Genomic DNA, 17,823 nt, shown 5'->3' on the forward strand with positions numbered 1-17,823 from the left:
TATTTGTATTGATTTCAGAGAGGGAGAGGGAGAGAGATAGAAACATCAATGATGAGAGCATCATCGATGGGCTGCCTCCCTCAGGCCCTCCACTGGGGATTGTGCCCATAGCCAACTGGGAATCAAACCTCCACCTCCTGGTTCATAGGTAAATGCTCAGTCACTGAGCCACACCGGCCAGGTGATAACTGATATTTGACATCTGGTCCCCCTGGCCTGTCTTCAGCAGAATCCTGCTTAGTGTTTTGAGCTAGACTCCCCCTGTTCATGGTATTTCCTTGCAGTAACTTTGCATTTACTGGCCCCTCGTTCTGCTTGTTAGGTATAAATCCCCAGCTGTCTTTGCTGTATTTGGGGGTTGAGCTTCACCTCTCTCCCCTAACATGATAGTCTTGACACCTATTGGCAATAGTTCTGAATAAAGTCTTTCTCATCATTTTAACAAACATCCAGTTAAGTTTTACTCAACAGGTCTACTAGATGAAGTGAATAGAAAGCGGGAAGACCTGTTCTGGGAGCACAGGGACTCAGCGGGTTCTGAAAATCAGGCATATTTTGGGAAAACACTGAGGCCTGTGGTCGGTCGGCTGGTGAGCGGCCTTGGGGTGGAAGCCGGGCTGGGGGGTGCGGGGGGAGCTGGGCCTGACAATTTTCAAGCCATGGATTATTTCTGGGTTCAGTGCTAATCAAGATTGGAGTCCATGAGCACTTGGGCCATGAGGACCTTGAGTGGGGGAGTTTGGCACTGTAATTCTTGCCAAACTGGGAGGTGCAGAAATTAAAGCAGCAGGCAGGAGGGGAGACTTTCGGTGGGCTGTTGAGTCCTCATTCTGAAATGTCTGGGTCGTTTGGGGCAGCTCCTTAGGCCTCTAGAGTTCCCAGAAAGCACAGATGATGAACTTATTGAGGGTGGACAGAGACTGTGTGTTGATTGTCATGTTCTAATTTGGAAAGGAAGAAATATAGAGCCCTAACCAGTTTGGCTCAGTGGATAGAGCGTCGGCCTGCAGACTGAAGGGTCCCAGGTTCAATTCTGGGGATGTGCAGGAGGCAGCTGATCAATGTTTCTCTTTCATTGATGTTTCTAACTCTCTATCCCTCTCCCTTCCTCTCTGTAAAAAACCAATAAAATATATTTAAAAAAAAGAAAATATAGGAAGGAAGGAAGGAAGGAAGGAAGACAGAAAGACTGCAGTTATTGGTAAGGACAAAGTCTAGATATGACTGACCATTGGGTAGGGTGGAGGTAAGATCTATGAGAAAATGGAATTTATTTTATTTTATTTTTTTAAAATTATTTTTAAAATATATTTTATTGATTTTTTACAGAGAGGAAGGGAGAGAGATAGAGAGTTAGAAACATCGATGAGAGAGAAACATTGATCAGTTGCCTCCTGCACATCTCCTACTGGGGATGTGCCCGCAACCCAGGTACATGCCCCTGACCGGAACCAAACCTGGGACCCTTCAGTCCGCAGGCCGACGCTCTATCCACTGAGCCAAACCGGTTTCGGCATGGAATTTATTTTTTAAAATATATTTTTATTGATTTCAGAGAGGGAGGGAGAGGGAGAGAGAGACAGAAACATCAATGATGAGAGAGAATCATTGATTTGCTGCCTCCTGCATGCCCCCCACTGGGGATTGAGCCTACAACCAGGGCACGTGCCCTTGGCCAGAATCGAACCTGGGACCCTTCAGTCCGCAGGCCGACGCTGTATCCACTGAGCCAAACCAGCTAGGGCGGAAGTGGAATTTAAGTAACTGCCAGGCCAGGGTGTTGGAAGTCTCATCAATGTGGATATTGAAGTCAGCAAACATTGTGGCAGGGGTGGTGTTGGTGAGATCCAGGAGTCACACTCTGTGTTGTGGGCAGCAGAGATGACCCCTGAAATGCCACAGTTTAACTGCTCATGAGACCTCTCCCTGGCCACATTTCGGCTGGTTTGAGCCCCTTCCTCTCCTAAGTAAATGTTGCAGATAATATACAGCCAAAGACGAGTGGCAGGAAAAGTGGTCATTTCCTGAGGCTCAAATGACACTGTAACCATAAAGGAAAGTTAGGAATTTATTACTGAAGCTCTCTAGGCTTCAATTTCCTAATGAAAAATGGAAATAATAGCAGTACCTACTTACCTCACAGAGTGGTGATGCATATTTAATGAGGTACTGCATGCAAATGATAACATTGAACATGTCAGCATTGTTCTCAAGTGCCTATTAGTTCGTTTAACTCTCATAGTAACCTTATGTGGGAGATTTTAGTTAATCCCCAGTTTACAGATGAAAAACGTTGCCAGGTGGTGATATTGCTGGTACCTGAAGAGAATGAAAAGGGGGGGGGGGGTCCTAACTCTCGGAGGCTCACAAATCCTCCAATTTCTGCTAGAGGGGAGAGCACCCTATCCCCATGAAAGTAGGCACAAAAGCAGGCGGCGGACGGAGAGGACCGATGATGGCCTGCGCGGCAATGGCGCCCTCCGATGGCGGAAGTAAAAAGCGCAGCCGGTGGGCTGGATCGGCGCTAGCAAAGGGCACGGGGGGTGAGTAATGTGGCCCGGACCCGGCCGACATTCCGGAGATCCGAGAGGCTGGAGTAGGACCCCCGAAGGCATGGACCGACGAGGCCCCGCGTTCCTGGCGACAAACCTAGGCCAGGTGTCACGACCCCGCCCACCTGCAGGTTGTCGGCAGCCGTAACCACACGCCCCTTCCAGCGGCGGCTCTTCCGGACGCCTCGGAGCTCGGAGTGGGATCCTGCTCGGGCGTTGGGCGCTGGTTTGCATCAGGGCGATGGGTGCTGTAGGAGCCCAGGCTGCACCCAGCAGGAGACGCGCGCCGGAGGGGCAACCCAGGTCACATCCCGGGTGCACGTGGAGAGGGAGACGCGCGGGCCAATGGAGCCCAGAAGGGGCGGGGCTTTTCAGGACGCGCCCACGGGGCGGGGCCGGACCCGGGGACCAATGGGCGCGTGTGCGGGGGGTGGGGGGGGCAGGCTCCCGGCCTGGCATCCCGGTAGCCGCAGCTGTCTTTTCCGGCACTCATCCCCCCTCCGCGCCTAGCGGACCCCTCTGGCTCTCGGGGATCCCCCCCGAGCAGCTGCATCCTCTGGGTGGGTGAGTGAGCGCTCTGCCGCACCCGGGCCGTGGGGGTGCTCATGGTCGGGGAGAAGGTGGATCGCGGCCCCCTCCTACCCGCCCCGGGAGAAAGTGGGCAGGAACCGGTGGGGGAAGGAGGGTCCACCTGGTGTTGCCTGCCTGTGTTTCTGTTTTGGTGGTCGATGAGTGGATTTGGAGGCTGCCTCCTGTGGTGAGAAGCATCTGACGGGGCCAAGGAGAAGAGGAGCTGGTTTAAGATGGGTTGAGGAAGAGGGTTGACGGAGGGTGGGGCGTGGGATGGTTTGGAAGTTTCTTATTGACGTTAGGTTAGGCGACTGCATGGGAGGGGGTCGTCTCAGAACTGCGGAGGGGTGGGGGTGAGGAGGGCTTCCTGCCCATAACTCACTTCCCTTTTGGGGGATTTGCTTCCTCTTCTACGGCTAGCTAAGAAGGAAGAGAATCTCTGCCCCTTCCCAGAACCACTGTCATCCCTAGTCTCAGGGATATGGGGGAAGGTGTGGCCCTCAAAAGCTGAAAGGGGCCTTGATACGCAAACTCTGCCATTGTTGGGGCAGTGGCCAGGGCCGGTCAGCCCCCCACTAATTCTTTATGTATGTATGTTTCCTTGCAGCTCTCCCGTGGGTGTAAGGCATCTGGGTGTTTGCTTAGAGGTGTATTTTGGGGGGGCAGGGGGAGCTCAGTGGAGCTGCTCTCCATTCAGCACACTCTCTTGTGCAGGTCTCATAATCCACTGCTGGCCTCCTCTACCTGCTCTCAGCCATGGCCAGTGAAAACTCTCCTTTGCTGGCCTACCGGCTCCTGGGGGAGGAGGGGGTTGCCTTCCCTGCCAATGGGGCTGGAGGACTTGGAGGTGAATCTGCCCGGAAGCTCTCCACCTTCCTGGGTGTGGTGGTGCCCACGGTCCTGTCCATGTTCAGTATAGTTGTCTTCCTGAGGATTGGTGAGTGGATGTGGGGAGGGGCTTATAGGGGGTGAAGTGGGGAGCAGGGGGGCGGGGATGAGGTTGTGGAAGGGCTGGAGGTTACTGAAGACCAGTGGGTGAGGGGTGGTGGGGGTGGGAGTGAGCCGCCCTCTGACCTGCTTTGCCCCTCATGTTCCAGGGTTCGTGGTGGGCCATGCTGGGCTGCTGCAGGCTTTGGCCATGCTCCTGGTTGCCTACTTCATCCTGGCGCTCACTGTCCTCTCTGTCTGTGCCATTGCCACCAACGGAGCTGTCCGGGGCGGTGGAGCCTACTGTATCCTCCAATGTTGATGGACTTGGGGTCTGGGCTCTTCCATCTTGTAGGGAGGAGGCAGGGGTCACTCCCCCCATCCCTTGGCGGGCAGGGCAAGAGGAAGCAAGTTCTAATGAATGTTCTGGAGGCAGGCTGATATGGGGAAGGTGACCAACATGGCTTTACATGTTAGTGCCACTTTCTAGCCCACCAGGTATCTTCCAGCTGTCATTTTGGTCCTCCTAACAGGCTTGTTGATTGGATTGCATTCATTTTACAGGGGAGGAAACTGGAATTCAAGAGCACCAGGAACTTGTGTGGAGTCACAAGGCTTGGGAGTGGCTGTGCCCTGGGAACACATGTAGATAGACCAGACCTGTAGGGTCAGCTGCAGAATGCTCTGTGCCAGGGCCCTTCCTCATGCTCCTTTTCCCTTAACACTCACCCCCTGTTTCCACTTTTAGTCATGATCAGCCGGACCCTGGGACCTGAGGTTGGAGGCAGCATCGGGCTCATGTTCTACCTGGCTAATGTCTGTGGCTGCGCTGTCTCCCTGTTGGGGCTGGTGGAGTCCATGCTTGATGTCTTCGGGGCGGGTCTGTTCTCCCCACCCTTGTCGTGGAAGCTCTGTGGGTTTGCAGGGTCTGGGATGCTGGAATCGTAAGGGAAAGAGGCCCTTTCCAGGAGAGGGGCGAAGTGCCCATTAGCTTGTCTTTCTTGAGGTTTTACCGTGTGCCCAGCCATGTGTCCATGTCCAAGAGACTGTCCTGGCCCCCAGGGAGCTTACCATCCAGTCTCAGAGGCCAGCTGATACCCCTAAAATCAACTGCAAGATTAGTGGTACACACCAGGCAGGGCTTGGATGCTGGGATTCAGTTTAATGAGGGAATAGGGAAGATGGCCTGAGGGTAGGTGGGCCAAAGGGGAGGGGGGGTCTATTCCTGCTTTGTGTCATGGTTAGGGTCCCTCCGAGGGGCCTGACCTTCTAACTCTGTTTCTTCCTCTGCAGATGCCACAGGGTCCAGTGGGCTCCGAGTCCTGCCCCAGGGCTACGGCTGGAGTTTGCTTTATGGCTCCCTGCTTCTGGGCCTGGTGGGTGGGGTCTGCACGCTGGGGGCTGGCCTTTATGCCCGCGCCTCCTTCCTCACATTCCTGCTGGTCTCCGGTTCCCTGGCCTCAGTGCTGGTCAGCTTTGTGGCTGTGGGGCCCAGGGTCATCCAGTTGACCCCTCGGCCTGGCCCCAATGGCTCCTCCCTGCCACCCCAGGTTGGCCACTTCACCGGCTTCAATAGCAGCACCCTGAAGGCCAACTTGGGCGGTGAGCTGGGCTCATGGGTGCTGGGGCAGGCATGTGTGGGAGCCGGGCCCTTGGAATCCCTGCATGAGAACAGATGTCATAGGGAATTGGGGGCAGGAGATTGGGCCTCGGAGCAGAGCAGTTTAAATAAGATCTGTTTGGTGTGGGTTGGCTGCTGTGTGTTTGGCCCAGCAGGCCACAAGAATTGACCGCAAGATAGTCACTGCCTTAGAGGAACTTGTTTAGTTGGAGAGATAAGATGTACATTCAGGAAACAATTAAGTAGCATAATAGACTGCATGTGATTCAAGTAGACAAGAATCACAGAGGAGTCAAGAGGAGTCAGATGGGAGTATGGGCTGGGGAGGTGGGAGTAGGTGGGGCTGCAGGTGGCCCGAGTAGGCTGGGGAATTCAGGTAGGTGCGGGAAGGAAGGTGTCTCAAGAAAGAGTATAGATGAGGCCTGGAGGGAGGAACTGTGTATACAGGAGTAGGAGGTGATGAGGAGCTGAGCCAGGCCGTGATGGGTCAGGGGAGGGTCTTGGAGAGTTTGGTGGGGGAAATGGGGTTGTGGAATGTGAGGAACGGGTAGCAGGGCCAAGACGCATGGATCACAGAGGGATGGTAACACCTCCTTCCCTGGGAACAATTCTTCCTCAGCTGGCTACGCAAAGGACTACACCACAGGGGCCATGATGACCTTTGCCAGCGTTTTTGCCGTCCTTTTTAATGGCTGCACAGGCATCATGGCTGGTGCCAATATGTCTGGTGAGAGTCCCTGCCTACTGCCTCTTGGGGGTGTGGGGCTGCCACCCTGGGCCCCTACCTGGGTACTGAGGACTCAGGGATGTAGGGGATGGTGGAAGGCTGATCTCTCTCCCCCTGCTCCCCTCCCTCCAGGGGAGCTGAAGGACCCCAGCCGGGCGATTCCTCTGGGCACCATTGTAGCTGTCGCCTACACGTTTTTCATCTACATCCTGCTTTTCTTCCTCTCCAGCTTTACCTGTGACAGGTGCCTGGGGAGGGGGTGAGCCCTGCCCTCTAGGGAGTGAAGGGGTTGTTGGGACAAGGTTGATGCACTGGGATCACCAAAGAGAGCACAGGCTGGGGGACAGATACCCAAGCTGTTGGGGTAAAGGGGAAAATGGGAACTGTTTCTCCCAAGGGAGAGAGAGAGAGAGCTGCTGCTGCCAATGGGAGGGTTGGCTAAGTGGTGATAGATAACCCGCAGCCAGCATTTGCCATGTGCCTGGTACTGTTATAAGCACTTGGTTTGAGGGTGGGGAATGACTTTCTAGTCAAATTCCATAAACAGTCGGCTCCTTGTTCATATACTGCTGGGAATGTGTGTCCAAAGCAGCCCAACAAGAACCAATGAATGTCAAGTCCGTCCCCCTGGCACACTTGATCTGTTACTGTGGTCCCTGAGATAGGAGCTGGATCAGTTGAGAACAGTGACCTCTTAACCTCACACAATGTGGTGGGTGCTTTTCTCACAAGGACCCCAGGTGGCTGCACATTCTTTTCCATGTCTTCCTCTTTCCCTTCCTGAAGGATCCTGCTGCAGGAGGATTATGGGTTCTTTCGTGCCATCAGCCTGTGGCCCCCACTGGTGTTGATTGGCATCTATGCCACATCAATCTCAGCCTCCATGAGCTCCCTTATTGGTGCCTCCCGCATCCTCCACGCCCTGGCCCAGGACGACCTCTTTGGTGCGCTGACCCCTGCCTCCTTGCTCAGCTCTGAGCATGCCCTCTGTGTCTGTCTCAGTCTGTGCTTGGCCCAGGCTAATGTGCTGCTGCATTTCTGTTTGCACAGGAATGATCTTGGCACCAGCCAAGGTGGTATCCCAAGGGGGGAACCCCTGGGGGGCTGTACTCTATTCATGGGGCCTAGTACAGGTAAGCCTTTCTCTTTAATCTGCCCTTCCCCTCACCCTAGGCCCTCCCCGGGTATGCTTGCAGGATCAGGAGGAGCTAGGTTGTGGGCTGGGAGATATAAACGACAAGGCAGGATGCATTGGCATTTGGTGGGGAGTAGCTCAAATGCCCAGCCTTTTGGTCCTTGTCCAGCTGGTGCTCCTAGTTGGGAAGCTGAACACACTGGCTGCTGTGGTTACTGTCTTCTACTTGGTGGCCTATGCTGCAGTGGACCTGTCCTGCCTGAGCCTCGAGTGGGCCTCGGCCCCCAACTTCCGGTGAGACAATGCCTGTGTCCCCTGAAAAAGAGGACGAATAGGAAGGACTCAGACCAAGGGGGGTAAATCTGGGAATGGAATGGAGTGGCCTGGTGTTCAGGGCTGGCCCTGAGTGTCCTTCCTTCTCTCTGTCCACCTGCAGCCCCACCTTCAACCTGTTCTCCTGGCACACCTGCTTGCTGGGGGTGGCCTCCTGCCTGCTCATGATGTTTCTCATCAGCCCTGGGGCTGCAGGCGGCTCCCTGCTGCTCATGGGCCTGCTTTGTGGCCTGCTCACAGCTCGAGGCGGCCCCAGCAGCTGGGGCTACGTCAGCCAGGCCTTGCTTTTTCACCAGGTTGGGGGATCTCAGAGGAGGGTGGGAAGGGGAGGAGGCAGTCTGGGAAAGCCCACCCTACAAAGAGGCTTCCTCTTCCCTCGGCTAGAGTTGGGGTTCCTGTCTGGTAGGTGTCGAGGGGTTGCCCAGTTGAGCCCTTCCTCCCCACCACCTCACCCTGTCTCCAGGTCCGTAAATACCTGCTTCGACTGGACGTGCGGAAGGATCATGTGAAATTCTGGAGACCCCAGCTGCTGCTCCTGGTGGGGAACCCCCGGGGCGCCCTGCCTCTGCTTCGGTTGGCCAACCAGCTCAAGAAGGGAGGCCTCTATGTGCTGGGCCACGTCACGCTGGGAGACCTTGGTGAGTTGCCGCCACTTCTCCTTTGCTTCTTGTCTCGGACGTTCTTGTTATTCTTTGCGTCCCCGAGGCCTCATGCTTCTTCCCAGATGACCCTTCCATCCAGCACACAGCCCTGTCCAAACTTTTTCTCCTGCGTACTTGGGGTTTGGACTCTAGGAGAAAGAACCTGAGTTTGGCCCACATTTGCTGCCTTCCTTCTTCGTAGACTGCCTGCCCTCGGACCCTGTGCAGCCACAGTATGGGGCGTGGCTGAGCCTTGTGGACCGGGCCCAAGTGAAAGCCTTTGTGGACCTCACCCTCTCACCCTCTGTGCGCCAGGGGGCTCAGCATCTGCTGCGGATCTCAGGCCTTGGTGAGCTGCTCCTCCCTCAATCCCCGCTGACCCCTCTGTGGCCCTTTTCAGTCTCTGCTTCCCTCCCCTCCACCACCCGAGAGAGTAAGCTACAGACTGCAAACCCCAAAACGAACCCACAATCTAATGCAGATAAGATGTGGCACTCAAAGATAATAAGACAGTATGTGATCAGGTCTTGGAATAGATGCTTAAGGACTAGAGATGGGTGACACATTATTTTTTTCTCATCCAAAAATTGGGGCACAGGCTCTGAAGACAAAGAGCCTGTATTTGTATTTCTGGGGACAAAGGGAGTATTATCTGAAGCTGGGGCTGCCCCATGAAATCTGTGACAGATGGTTTCTAACCACCTGAGTTCAAAGAAAGGAAGACCAGTGTGCACTTATGTGGCCTGCAAAGGGTTTTTAATGAGATAGTATCTCAGCTGGGCCTTGAAGGGGTGGAAAAGTAGGGAGGGCTGTAACACGGCCTCCACAAAGATTTGGAGGGCGTGTGGGGCTGATGCGTTTGGGTGGAGTGGAAGATTCCCAGCTTGTGATTGTGGTAGTGCTGAGGCCTCTGGCCTTGCACCCCGGCTTCCTCCAAATCTGTGCTCAGCTGCCTCCTCTTTTCTTAATCTCGGGGCTGGCATCTGAGCCCTCCCTGAGTGCATGCTTCCTGCTCCACTCAGAATCTGGCTAAAGATCAAGTGCTGGACGTTGCCCTGTTGGGTGTAAGTCAGAACCCTGGAACATGCTCAAGAGGGGGTGTGACTAGTTTAATTTGTAAGATCAGCTAGAGTTCAGGGGTTGAGGTGTTTTGGGATGCTATCAAGCATTATGAGATAGACCCTGGATCATCTAAGGGCAAGGTCTCTTTTGTGGGGAAACCTGTGCCAAGCAAGAGACCTACTTTTAGGAAATTTACCCTGCAGAAAATGATTCAAATAAAAGCAAAATGATTTCCTTTAAACAAATTCTCCTGGCAACCCATTTGTTTCAAGAGAAAGGATCTTAGAAGAGGTCGCAGAGTCAACCCTCTTAAAGGGGGGGGGGGGAATTATCTGATTCCACATTGGTTGTTCAAAAATAAAAAACCAGGAGCCGTTGGCAGGGACTTGGGGCACTGTGGTTGGTCCACACACCAGCCCAGAGGCTCAGCAAATGGGCTCTGGTGCTGAGTGCATTGTGTTTCCCTGCCACCCCTGTACCTGCCAGCCATGGATCTTTGGGCAGGTGACTTCACTGCCCTGTGCCTCAGTGTCCTTATCTGTAAAAGGGAGGGAGTAAATAGTCCCTATGAAATAGCACTGCTTTAAGGATTAATGAGTTAAATGAAACACCAAGTGCTTTCAACAGGATATGGCCCCTGGTTAGCATGCAGATGGTAGCTGTCCCTTTCCCGGGGATCATGCTTTGGACATGCCATCATTAGGGAAACAGATTGTGCAGCACCGAGTCCTCGCCCTCCCCCAGCCGAGTCTGCAGGCTGTTGCCCTGGGTATCGAGGCCATCGGCTTGACTAATCAGGGGTCTGGTCCACCCAGTGGAGTCACACTCTCACTGCCCATCATGAAAAATGTGTGTTGCTAGAAGCTTGGAGTGAATACATCTCACTGCCACTGAAAGTGCTCATTAGTTAAAAGAATCTTAAGGTGAAACTTAGCCTATTTAAATGGGGGGATGAGTCATGGAGATGAACCAAGTAAATGCATGAGAAAGTGTTTGGGAAAATGAAAACTCATTATGCAAACCTGCATAATGTTGCCCTAAGAACCCAAGCGCAGTACAAACATATGTCACACCTGATGTTGCCATCAGCATGTGAGTGGATGCGTATAGCGTGGTATAAACTCAGCTGGTGAGTCTGATTCCTGTTGTTTTCTTCCTGTCTCCCCCTACCTGCCCCCAGGTGGCATGAAGCCCAACACGTTGGTCCTGGGTTTCTACGATGATGCTGTACCCCAGGATCACTTCCTGACAGACCCGGCTTTTTCTGAGCCTGCTAATGGTACCCAGGAGGGCGGGTCCCCAGCCCTGAGTACCCTGTTCCCTCCACCCCGGGCTCCTGGGAGCCCCCGAGCTCTAAGTCCTCAGGACTACGTGGCCACAGTGGTAGACGCCCTCAAGATGAACAAGAACGTGGTTCTGGCAAGAGCCTGTGGGGCTCTGCCCCCTGAGCGTCTGAGCCGGGGGTCCGGCAGTACCTCTCAGCAGCATCATGTGGATGTGTGGCCCCTCAACCTGCTGCGGCCTCGGGGTGGCCCTGGCTACGTGGACGTCTGTGGCCTCTTCCTGCTGCAGATGGCAACCATCTTGGGCATGGTACCTGCTTGGCACAGTGCCCGGCTCCGGATCTTCCTGTGCCTTGGGCCTCAAGAGGCCCCTGGGGCTGCTGAGGGGCGTCTCCGGGCCCTGCTGAGCCAGCTGAGGATCCGGGCTGAGGTGCAGGAGGTGGTGTGGGGTGACGGGGCTGGGTCCGGACAGCCCGAGGAGGAGGAGGAAGGGGACTTCGTGAACAGCAGGCGGGGAGACTCCGAGGCAGAGGCCCTGGCCTGCAGCGCCAATTGCCTGGTTCGGGCCCAGCAAGGGCGCGGCAGAGGAGGGCCCGGTGGGCCTGAGGGTGGGGATGGTGAGGAGGGGCCCACCACCGCTCTCACCTTCCTGTACTTGCCACGGCCACCTGCTGATCCTGCCCGATACCCCCACTACCTGGCCCTGCTGGAGATTCTGAGCCGGGATCTGGGCCCCACGCTGCTCATTCATGGTGTCACCCCTGTCACTTGCACTGATCTCTGATGCCTTGTTGCTGAAGTAGAGCGTCCCGGCTGGCAGCCCACCTTCATAGCAGATGAGGAGGGAAGGGTGCCTCCTGCCTGCCCTGAACATGGGACACATGGCCAGGGGGAGGTATTAGGGGGTCCTGGGCTAGGGCAGCTCTAGATCTCTAGGAGCGGGGGCCCTGATGCACTAATTAATGCAGGGCGGCCCTCCCTGCCCAGCCAGGGGAGGGAGTCAGCTCTGCCCCCTCCTTCCCCTCACCGGTGCCTTGATGGGGGCTAGGTCTCTGCTTGAGACTCTAGGCTACCTCAGTCTCCCCCTCACCCGACAGACTCACTGACCCCGAGGTTGTGATGTTTTTGTTCTGTTTTATTTTTCTAACTGCTGAACCGAATAAAAGACCTAAACACTACTGTGGTTCAACACTGCTGGTGGGGGTGGGGGTTGGGTAGGGGGGACAGGAAGAGGGAGAGGTCTGTATGGCCGGGATTGGGGAGAGAGGAGCGCTGGGGTGTCCCAGGGGCCAGGAGGCCACGTGCAGGGCTGGCGGAGGCAGCTGGGGGAGGCTCGTGGCCATGGAGGCTGCCCGCAGCCCCCAGACTGGGGCTCCGCGGAAAGCCCTGCCTCCTGGGCAGCAGGGGGCCGGCTCCGGGGGAGGGGGAGAGGGGGTAAGGGGGGGGGGAGAGGGACGCCGTTTAGAGCCCGGGGGGGCCACGTGACCCTCCCCCAGGAATGCGCTCGCGTCACCGGGGGCGTGGCCTTCCCTCCAATTAGGGAGGAAGGGGGGTGAGAAAGCCCGAAAAAGTTTCTTTCCCGGAGTCCCAAACGGGGTGTGTGACGGAAGGAGAGAGACAGGCCGGAGGCCCGGGGCTCCGTGGGACCCTGATCGCCGTGCGCAGCCCCCGCTCCAGGCCATGTCGGGGCCCACCTGGCTCCCCCCGAGGCAGCCAGAGCCCCCCCGAGCCCCTCAGGGGCGAGCTCTCCCCCGAGGCGCGCCGGGGCCGCCGCCAGCCCACGGAGCGGGTAAGGCAGCGCGAGGGCACCCCGCGAGCCGGCTCCTGCCAACCCTTCCCCAAGCGGGGCTGGGACCGGGGACCCCTGCCCTCGCGGCGGCCGTCCGGTCCCGCTCTCCGACCCCGGGTGTGGGTGGGTGGGAGGAGGAGAGGGACCGAGGGGGCGCCTCCACCAGTGTCACCCTCGGCCGCTTCCCCATCTCCATCTTCACTCTGCTTTAACTCATCCCAGCGCTCCAGCCCCACCCCAGGGTCAGTTTTTGCCCCGTCCCGGCCGAGCAGTGTTACCAGACCCCCGGGGGATTGGAGGATCGGGGGCCGGCCTGGGTGGGGTGCCGTGGAGCACCCCTGCGCTCGCAGGTAAGAACCAGATTTGGGGGGGGGGGGTGCATAGCACCCTGGGCAGGAGAGGAGGCCATGTGATTTGCATTCTCCCTGCTTTTGCTCTATCCCCAGGGACTCCCCCCAGACCGGGGCCGGCAGCACCCAGGAAGTCTGGATGCTGAGATAGATTCCCTCACCAACATGTTGGCCGAGCTGGATGGGGGTCGAGGCCATGCCCCACGGCGGCCTGACCGGCAGGTGACCCCCCCATCCCTCCCCTGTCCCTTCTCCCTTGCCCCCCTTCCCTCACCCCAATCTCTTTTCTTCCCTGAACGCCCAGCACACCCCCACCTCCCGCCCTCTCTATGTAAGTGATGCACACGCCCGCTCAGGAGCTGGGCCACCAGAGCTCAGTGGGTTGTCAGCCACTCAAGGGTGGGCCCTTGTCAGAAACCAGCCCTTCCCTGGGTGACACACACATGGGTGGGGGTGGGCTTCCACAGATGCGTGTCCTATAACGGCCTGCTCACTCCTTTTGGTCTGCATTTCTCCCCAGGTCTATGAGCCCCCTCAGCCCCCTGCCTACCGCCCTGGCTCAGGCTCCCTGAAGCTGAATGGAGGGGGTGTTCCTCCTCCGCTGCTCCCAGCATCCCCCTATGGGGGCCCCACTCCAGCCTCCTATGCCACAGCCAGCACTCCCGCAGGCCCTGCCTTTCCTGTGCAAGTGAAGGTGGCACAGCCAGTGAGAGGCTGTGGCCCTCCAAGGGGGGGACCCTCTCAGGCCTCAGGGCCCCTGCTGGGCCCCCACTTTCCTCTCCCAGGCCGAGGCGAAGTCTGGGGGGCTGGCTATAGGAGCCACCGAGAGCCAGGGCTTGGGAGTAAAGAGGAGGTCGCTGGGAGCTCCAGTCCTCTAGGAGGAGGAAGAGGAAGTGGGTACGGGCACCAGGTAAGCCCAGGGGAATGGGATTGGAAGTCCTCAGACAACTGGACGCTGATTGGGTCGGGTGGGGGTGGTGTTCTAAGTCAGAGCTCCGCACCTCCTCTCCTCCCCCTAGGGGTGTGGGGCAGGTCTGGAACTGTAGGAGGGAGGGGACCCGAGTCACACACTAGCTTTTCAAGTCATGCCCTCGGACCCTGAGATGTTCTCCAGTGAGCTTTCTGGGTGGCATTTCCTGGTCACCCACAGGTATTTTGACAGCATTGAAAGCTAGAGGTAGTGCCACCAACTCCTGATTCTCAACTCCCAGGGTCCCCTGAGCCAGCCTCCTGAGGAGGAGCTCGAGAGACTGACCAAGAAGCTGGTGCATGACATGAGCCACCCGCCCAATGGGGAGTACTTTGGTGAGCTGAGTCTGAGGATGGGTGGACAGGGTGGGGGACTGGAGGGTCAGAGGGACACCAGCTCTGGCTTCCTGGCCTCTGCCGGTTGACCCTGTCCCTCCCTGTCCCCAGGCCGATGTGGGGGCTGTGGAGAAGATGTGGTCGGGGATGGGGCCGGGGTTGTCGCCCTGGACCGCGTCTTCCACGTTGGCTGCTTTGTGTGTTCTACGTGCCGTGCCCAGCTTCGGGGCCAACATTTCTATGCCGTGGAGAGGAGGGCGTATTGTGAGAGCTGCTATGTGGTGAGTGGTTGGGACTGGGGGCTGGAATCAGCAGAAGAGGCAGGGGCTTCCATCCAAGGTGGAAACCAGATGTCCATGAGGAACAGGGCTCACGGTGGGGGACTGAAACTGATAGACAAGAAGGGAAAAATTAGGCAGCTAAATAGTGGCTGCTGAAGGGGAAGGACAGAAGCCCCTTACAAATGTGAGGCATTTATTTTAGAGTTAAGGGAGTGTGTTGACCACAGCACACTATAAGGCATATATTGAAGGGAACTGAAGCTCAGAGAGGCTACTTAACTTGTCCCAAAAGTTGCCGTGATGAGTTTTGCACTCAGATCTGTTCAAAGCCACCTTTCGCTAAATCACAGGCAGGGGGCTAAACAGATGGGTGGGCTGGCAGGATGCCTGTAGGGCTGCCGTGGTCCTCCGCAGACCCCCACCTTCCTGCCCTCCTTCCCAACAGGCCACCTTGGAGAAGTGCTCCACATGCTCTCAACCCATCCTGGACCGGATCCTTCGGGCTATGGGGAAGGCTTACCACCCTGGCTGCTTCACCTGTGTGGTGTGCCACCGTGGACTTGATGGCATTCCGTTCACGGTGGATGCCACCAGCCAGATCCACTGCATTGAGGACTTCCACAGGTCAGGCTAGATCCCCCACCTTTGTCTCAGGATGTCTGCCTTTCCTGTCTTTCTCATTTCTTTATGTCCCAGTACCAGCCCCTTCTGTTTCCCACCCTTGCCATGCCTTGTTCTGGTTAACATTGCTTTCTTCCCTAAGATCCAAGACCATACCTCTGGCCTGTCCTCTTCTCTCCTGCATCCCACCTTCTCTGGGCTCCGTTGTTAGTCTCCTCCTACCCTGGGGCTTGACAACCCCTTCGGCTCTCTTGTACCCCAGGAAGTTTGCTCCACGATGTTCAGTGTGTGGCGGGGCCATCATGCCTGAGCCAGGTCAGGAGGAGACTGTGCGAATTGTTGCTCTGGATCGCAGTTTTCACATCGGCTGTTACAAGTGTGAGGTGAGGGGGCCTGGACCAGGGGAAAAGGAGTTCTTGCGGTCTGGGCTCGCTGGGTATAGTAGGACCCAGAGGTCTTGGCCCGGTGGAAAGCTGTTGCTTCTTTCTTAACAGGAGTGTGGGTTGCTGCTCTCCTCTGAGGGTGAATGTCAGGGCTGCTACCCCCTTGATGGGCACATCCTGTGCAAGGCCTGCAGTGCCTGGCGTATCCAGGAGCTCTCAGCCACCGTCACCACTGACTGCTGAGTCTTCCCAGAAGCACCTGCTGCATTCTCCCTTCCCATCTACCACCTTCCCTGACATCTACTTTTACAACTCTGCCACCAAGTACTGTCTCCTCTTCCTCCAACCATGAAATAATAATCTCTCAAGAGTTTACAAGACACTTTCAAGTCTATTGTCTCATCTGATTCTCACAGCAGCCCAATGAGGCATAATATTTAGCCGAGAAGTTACTTCCCCAGACTGCATGGTTCCCAAGTGGCAGAATCTAGGTCTTCTAAGCTCTGGTCCAATTAAAAAAAAATGTTTTTATTGATTTTAGCGAGGAAAGGATAGGTATGGAGAGATAGAAACATCGATGGGCTGCCTCCTGCACGCCACCTACTGGGGATGGAGCCTGAAACCTGGGCATGTGCCCTGACCAGGAATCCAGCCAGTGACCTCTGGGTTCATGGGTTGACACTCAACTACTGAGCCACACTGGCCGGGCCCTGGTCCAATTTTTTGCAACTCTGCTACAGTCAGCCCTCTATATCCCTGGGTTCAATCAACTGCAGATAGAAACTATTTAGAAAAAAAGTTACATTTAGCTTGGTTGTTGTACCTATGAATCAGGAGGTCATGGTTCGATTCCCAGTCAGGGTACATGCCCGGGTTGCAGGCTCGATCCCCAGTGGGGGTATACAGGAGGCAACCAATCAATGATTCTCTCTCATCATTGATGTTTCTATCTCTCTTTCCCTCTTCCTTCCTCTCTGAAATCAATAAAATATATTTTTAAAAATAGTTACATTTGCCGAAACCGGTTTGGCTCAGTGGATGGAGCGTCGGCCTGCGGACTGAAAGGTCCCAGGTTCGATTCCGGTCAAGGGCATGTACCTGGGTTGCGGGCACATCCCCGGTGGGGGATGTGCAGGAGGCAGCTGATCGATGTTCCTCTCTCATCGATGTTTCTAACTCTCTATTCCTCTCCCTTCCTCTCTGTAAAAAATCAATAAAATATATTTAAAAAAAAAAAAAAATAGTTACATTTAGCTAATATGTACTCTGTGGTTAGGGCTACCATGGTTGCATCTGGTACTGAACATGTAGAGTTTTTTCCCTTGTTGTTATTCCCTAAGCAGTACAGTATTAAAAACTATATACATAGCATTTACATTGTATTAGGCATTATATGTAATCTAGAGATGACTTAAAGTATATAGAAGGATGTGTACAGGTTATATGCAAATACTATGCCATTTCATATAAGGGACTTAAGCATCTGAAGATTTTGGTACCCCGGGGGTCCTGAAATCGATTCCCTGCAGATACCAAAGTATACCAAGGGATGACTGAATACACTTAAAAAAAAATTGATTTCCAAGAGAGGAAGGGAGAGGGAGAGAGAGAAATATCAATGATGAGAGAATTAATGATCGGCTCCCTTCTGCACACCCTACACCGGGGATCGAGCCTGCAACCCAGGCATGTGCCCTAACCGGGGATCGAACTGTGACCTCCTGGTTCATAGGTCGACGCTCAACCACTGAGCCATGTAGGCTGGGCTGTCTACACTCTTTTAAATGTAGTTTGCTGTAAAGACACCCCTCCTCTCAGTGCTGGGAGTAAGGCAGCATTTCCTATGAAATCTTCACACTCACTGAACAACCCACTGACTAGATCAGTGGTTCTCAACCTTCCTAATGCCGAGACCCTTTAATACAGTTCCTCATGTTGTGGTGACCCCCAATTTCATTGTTACAAATTGGACATAATTAAAGCATAGTGATTAATCACAAAAACAATATGTAATTATATATGTGTTTTCCGATGGTCTTAGGCGACCCCTGTGAAAGGGTGGTTCGACTGCCAAAGGGGTCGCGACCCACAGGTTGAGAACCGCTGGACTAGATGTTACCTCCTGGGGCCGTGGTCGGCAAACTGCGGCTCGCGAGCCACATGCGGCTCTTTGGCTCCTTGAGTGTGGCTCTTCCTAAGCCTTAGGAGTACCCTAATTAAGTTAATAATAATGTACCTACCTA

The 17,823-nt window shown here is 55.4% G+C and overlaps 2 protein-coding genes and 1 non-coding gene across 4 annotated transcripts; all 3 read left to right on the forward strand.

Moving 5' to 3' along the window:
- The first annotated feature begins 886 nt into the window (after positions 1–886).
- Positions 887–949, forward strand: LOC139009631 (small nucleolar RNA SNORD43). Its single transcript, XR_011471358.1, has one exon. It is a non-coding gene; the product is annotated as a small nucleolar RNA SNORD43 (small nucleolar RNA).
- A 2,063-nt stretch (positions 950–3,012) lies between these two features.
- On the forward strand, positions 3,013–12,029 carry SLC12A9 (solute carrier family 12 member 9). Of its 2 annotated transcripts, none has more exons than XM_070412700.1 (14): positions 3,013–3,116; positions 3,837–4,059; positions 4,220–4,354; positions 4,798–4,929; positions 5,343–5,651; positions 6,290–6,397; positions 6,530–6,641; positions 7,184–7,341; positions 7,448–7,530; positions 7,702–7,826; positions 7,969–8,161; positions 8,329–8,503; positions 8,709–8,855; positions 10,749–12,029. In XM_070412700.1, exons 2-14 carry the CDS (start codon positions 3,879–3,881, stop codon positions 11,633–11,635), a joined length of 2,745 nt encoding a protein of 914 aa, XP_070268801.1. In that variant the 5' UTR covers positions 3,013–3,116; positions 3,837–3,878; the 3' UTR covers positions 11,636–12,029. The 2 variants fall into 2 exon arrangements, with proteins under 2 accessions (XP_070268801.1, XP_070268802.1); XM_070412701.1 differs by having other exon boundaries at positions 3,013–3,112.
- A 369-nt stretch (positions 12,030–12,398) lies between these two features.
- On the forward strand, positions 12,399–17,547 carry TRIP6 (thyroid hormone receptor interactor 6). The gene is made up of 9 exons (XM_070412702.1): positions 12,399–12,640; positions 12,863–12,990; positions 13,087–13,212; positions 13,511–13,900; positions 14,202–14,295; positions 14,407–14,576; positions 15,022–15,200; positions 15,460–15,580; positions 15,692–17,547. The coding sequence occupies exons 1-9, from the start codon at positions 12,532–12,534 to the stop codon at positions 15,821–15,823; spliced, it is 1,449 nt and encodes a 482-aa protein (XP_070268803.1). The 5' UTR covers positions 12,399–12,531; the 3' UTR covers positions 15,824–17,547.
- Positions 17,548–17,823: the final 276 nt, after the last annotated feature.

This window comes from Myotis yumanensis, unplaced genomic scaffold (assembly GCF_028538775.1).
Source record: "Myotis yumanensis isolate MYYU_CA2020_CCGP unplaced genomic scaffold, mMyoYum1.0.hap1 SCAF_4, whole genome shotgun sequence".
Lineage (NCBI taxonomy): Eukaryota > Metazoa > Chordata > Mammalia > Chiroptera > Vespertilionidae > Myotis > Myotis yumanensis.

What these genes read in the sequence shown, in the direction of transcription:
- TRIP6 (XM_070412702.1), top strand. Translation starts at nt 12,532, where the DNA reads ATGTCGGGGCCCACCTGGCTCCCCCCGAGGCAGCCAGAGCCCCCCCGA. An exon ending in GCCGCCAGCCCACGGAGCGG is followed by an intron (nt 12,641 to 12,862) that starts GTAAGGCAGCGC and finishes AACTCATCCCAG; the next exon opens with CGCTCCAGCCCCACCCCAGG. An exon ending in GAAGTGGGTACGGGCACCAG is followed by an intron (nt 13,901 to 14,201) that starts GTAAGCCCAGGG and finishes CTCAACTCCCAG; the next exon opens with GGTCCCCTGAGCCAGCCTCC.
- SLC12A9 (XM_070412700.1), top strand. Translation starts at nt 3,879, where the DNA reads ATGGCCAGTGAAAACTCTCCTTTGCTGGCCTACCGGCTCCTGGGGGAG. An exon ending in GGCTGGTGCCAATATGTCTG is followed by an intron (nt 6,398 to 6,529) that starts GTGAGAGTCCCT and finishes CCCTCCCTCCAG; the next exon opens with GGGAGCTGAAGGACCCCAGC. An exon ending in GCCTCGGCCCCCAACTTCCG is followed by an intron (nt 7,827 to 7,968) that starts GTGAGACAATGC and finishes GTCCACCTGCAG; the next exon opens with CCCCACCTTCAACCTGTTCT.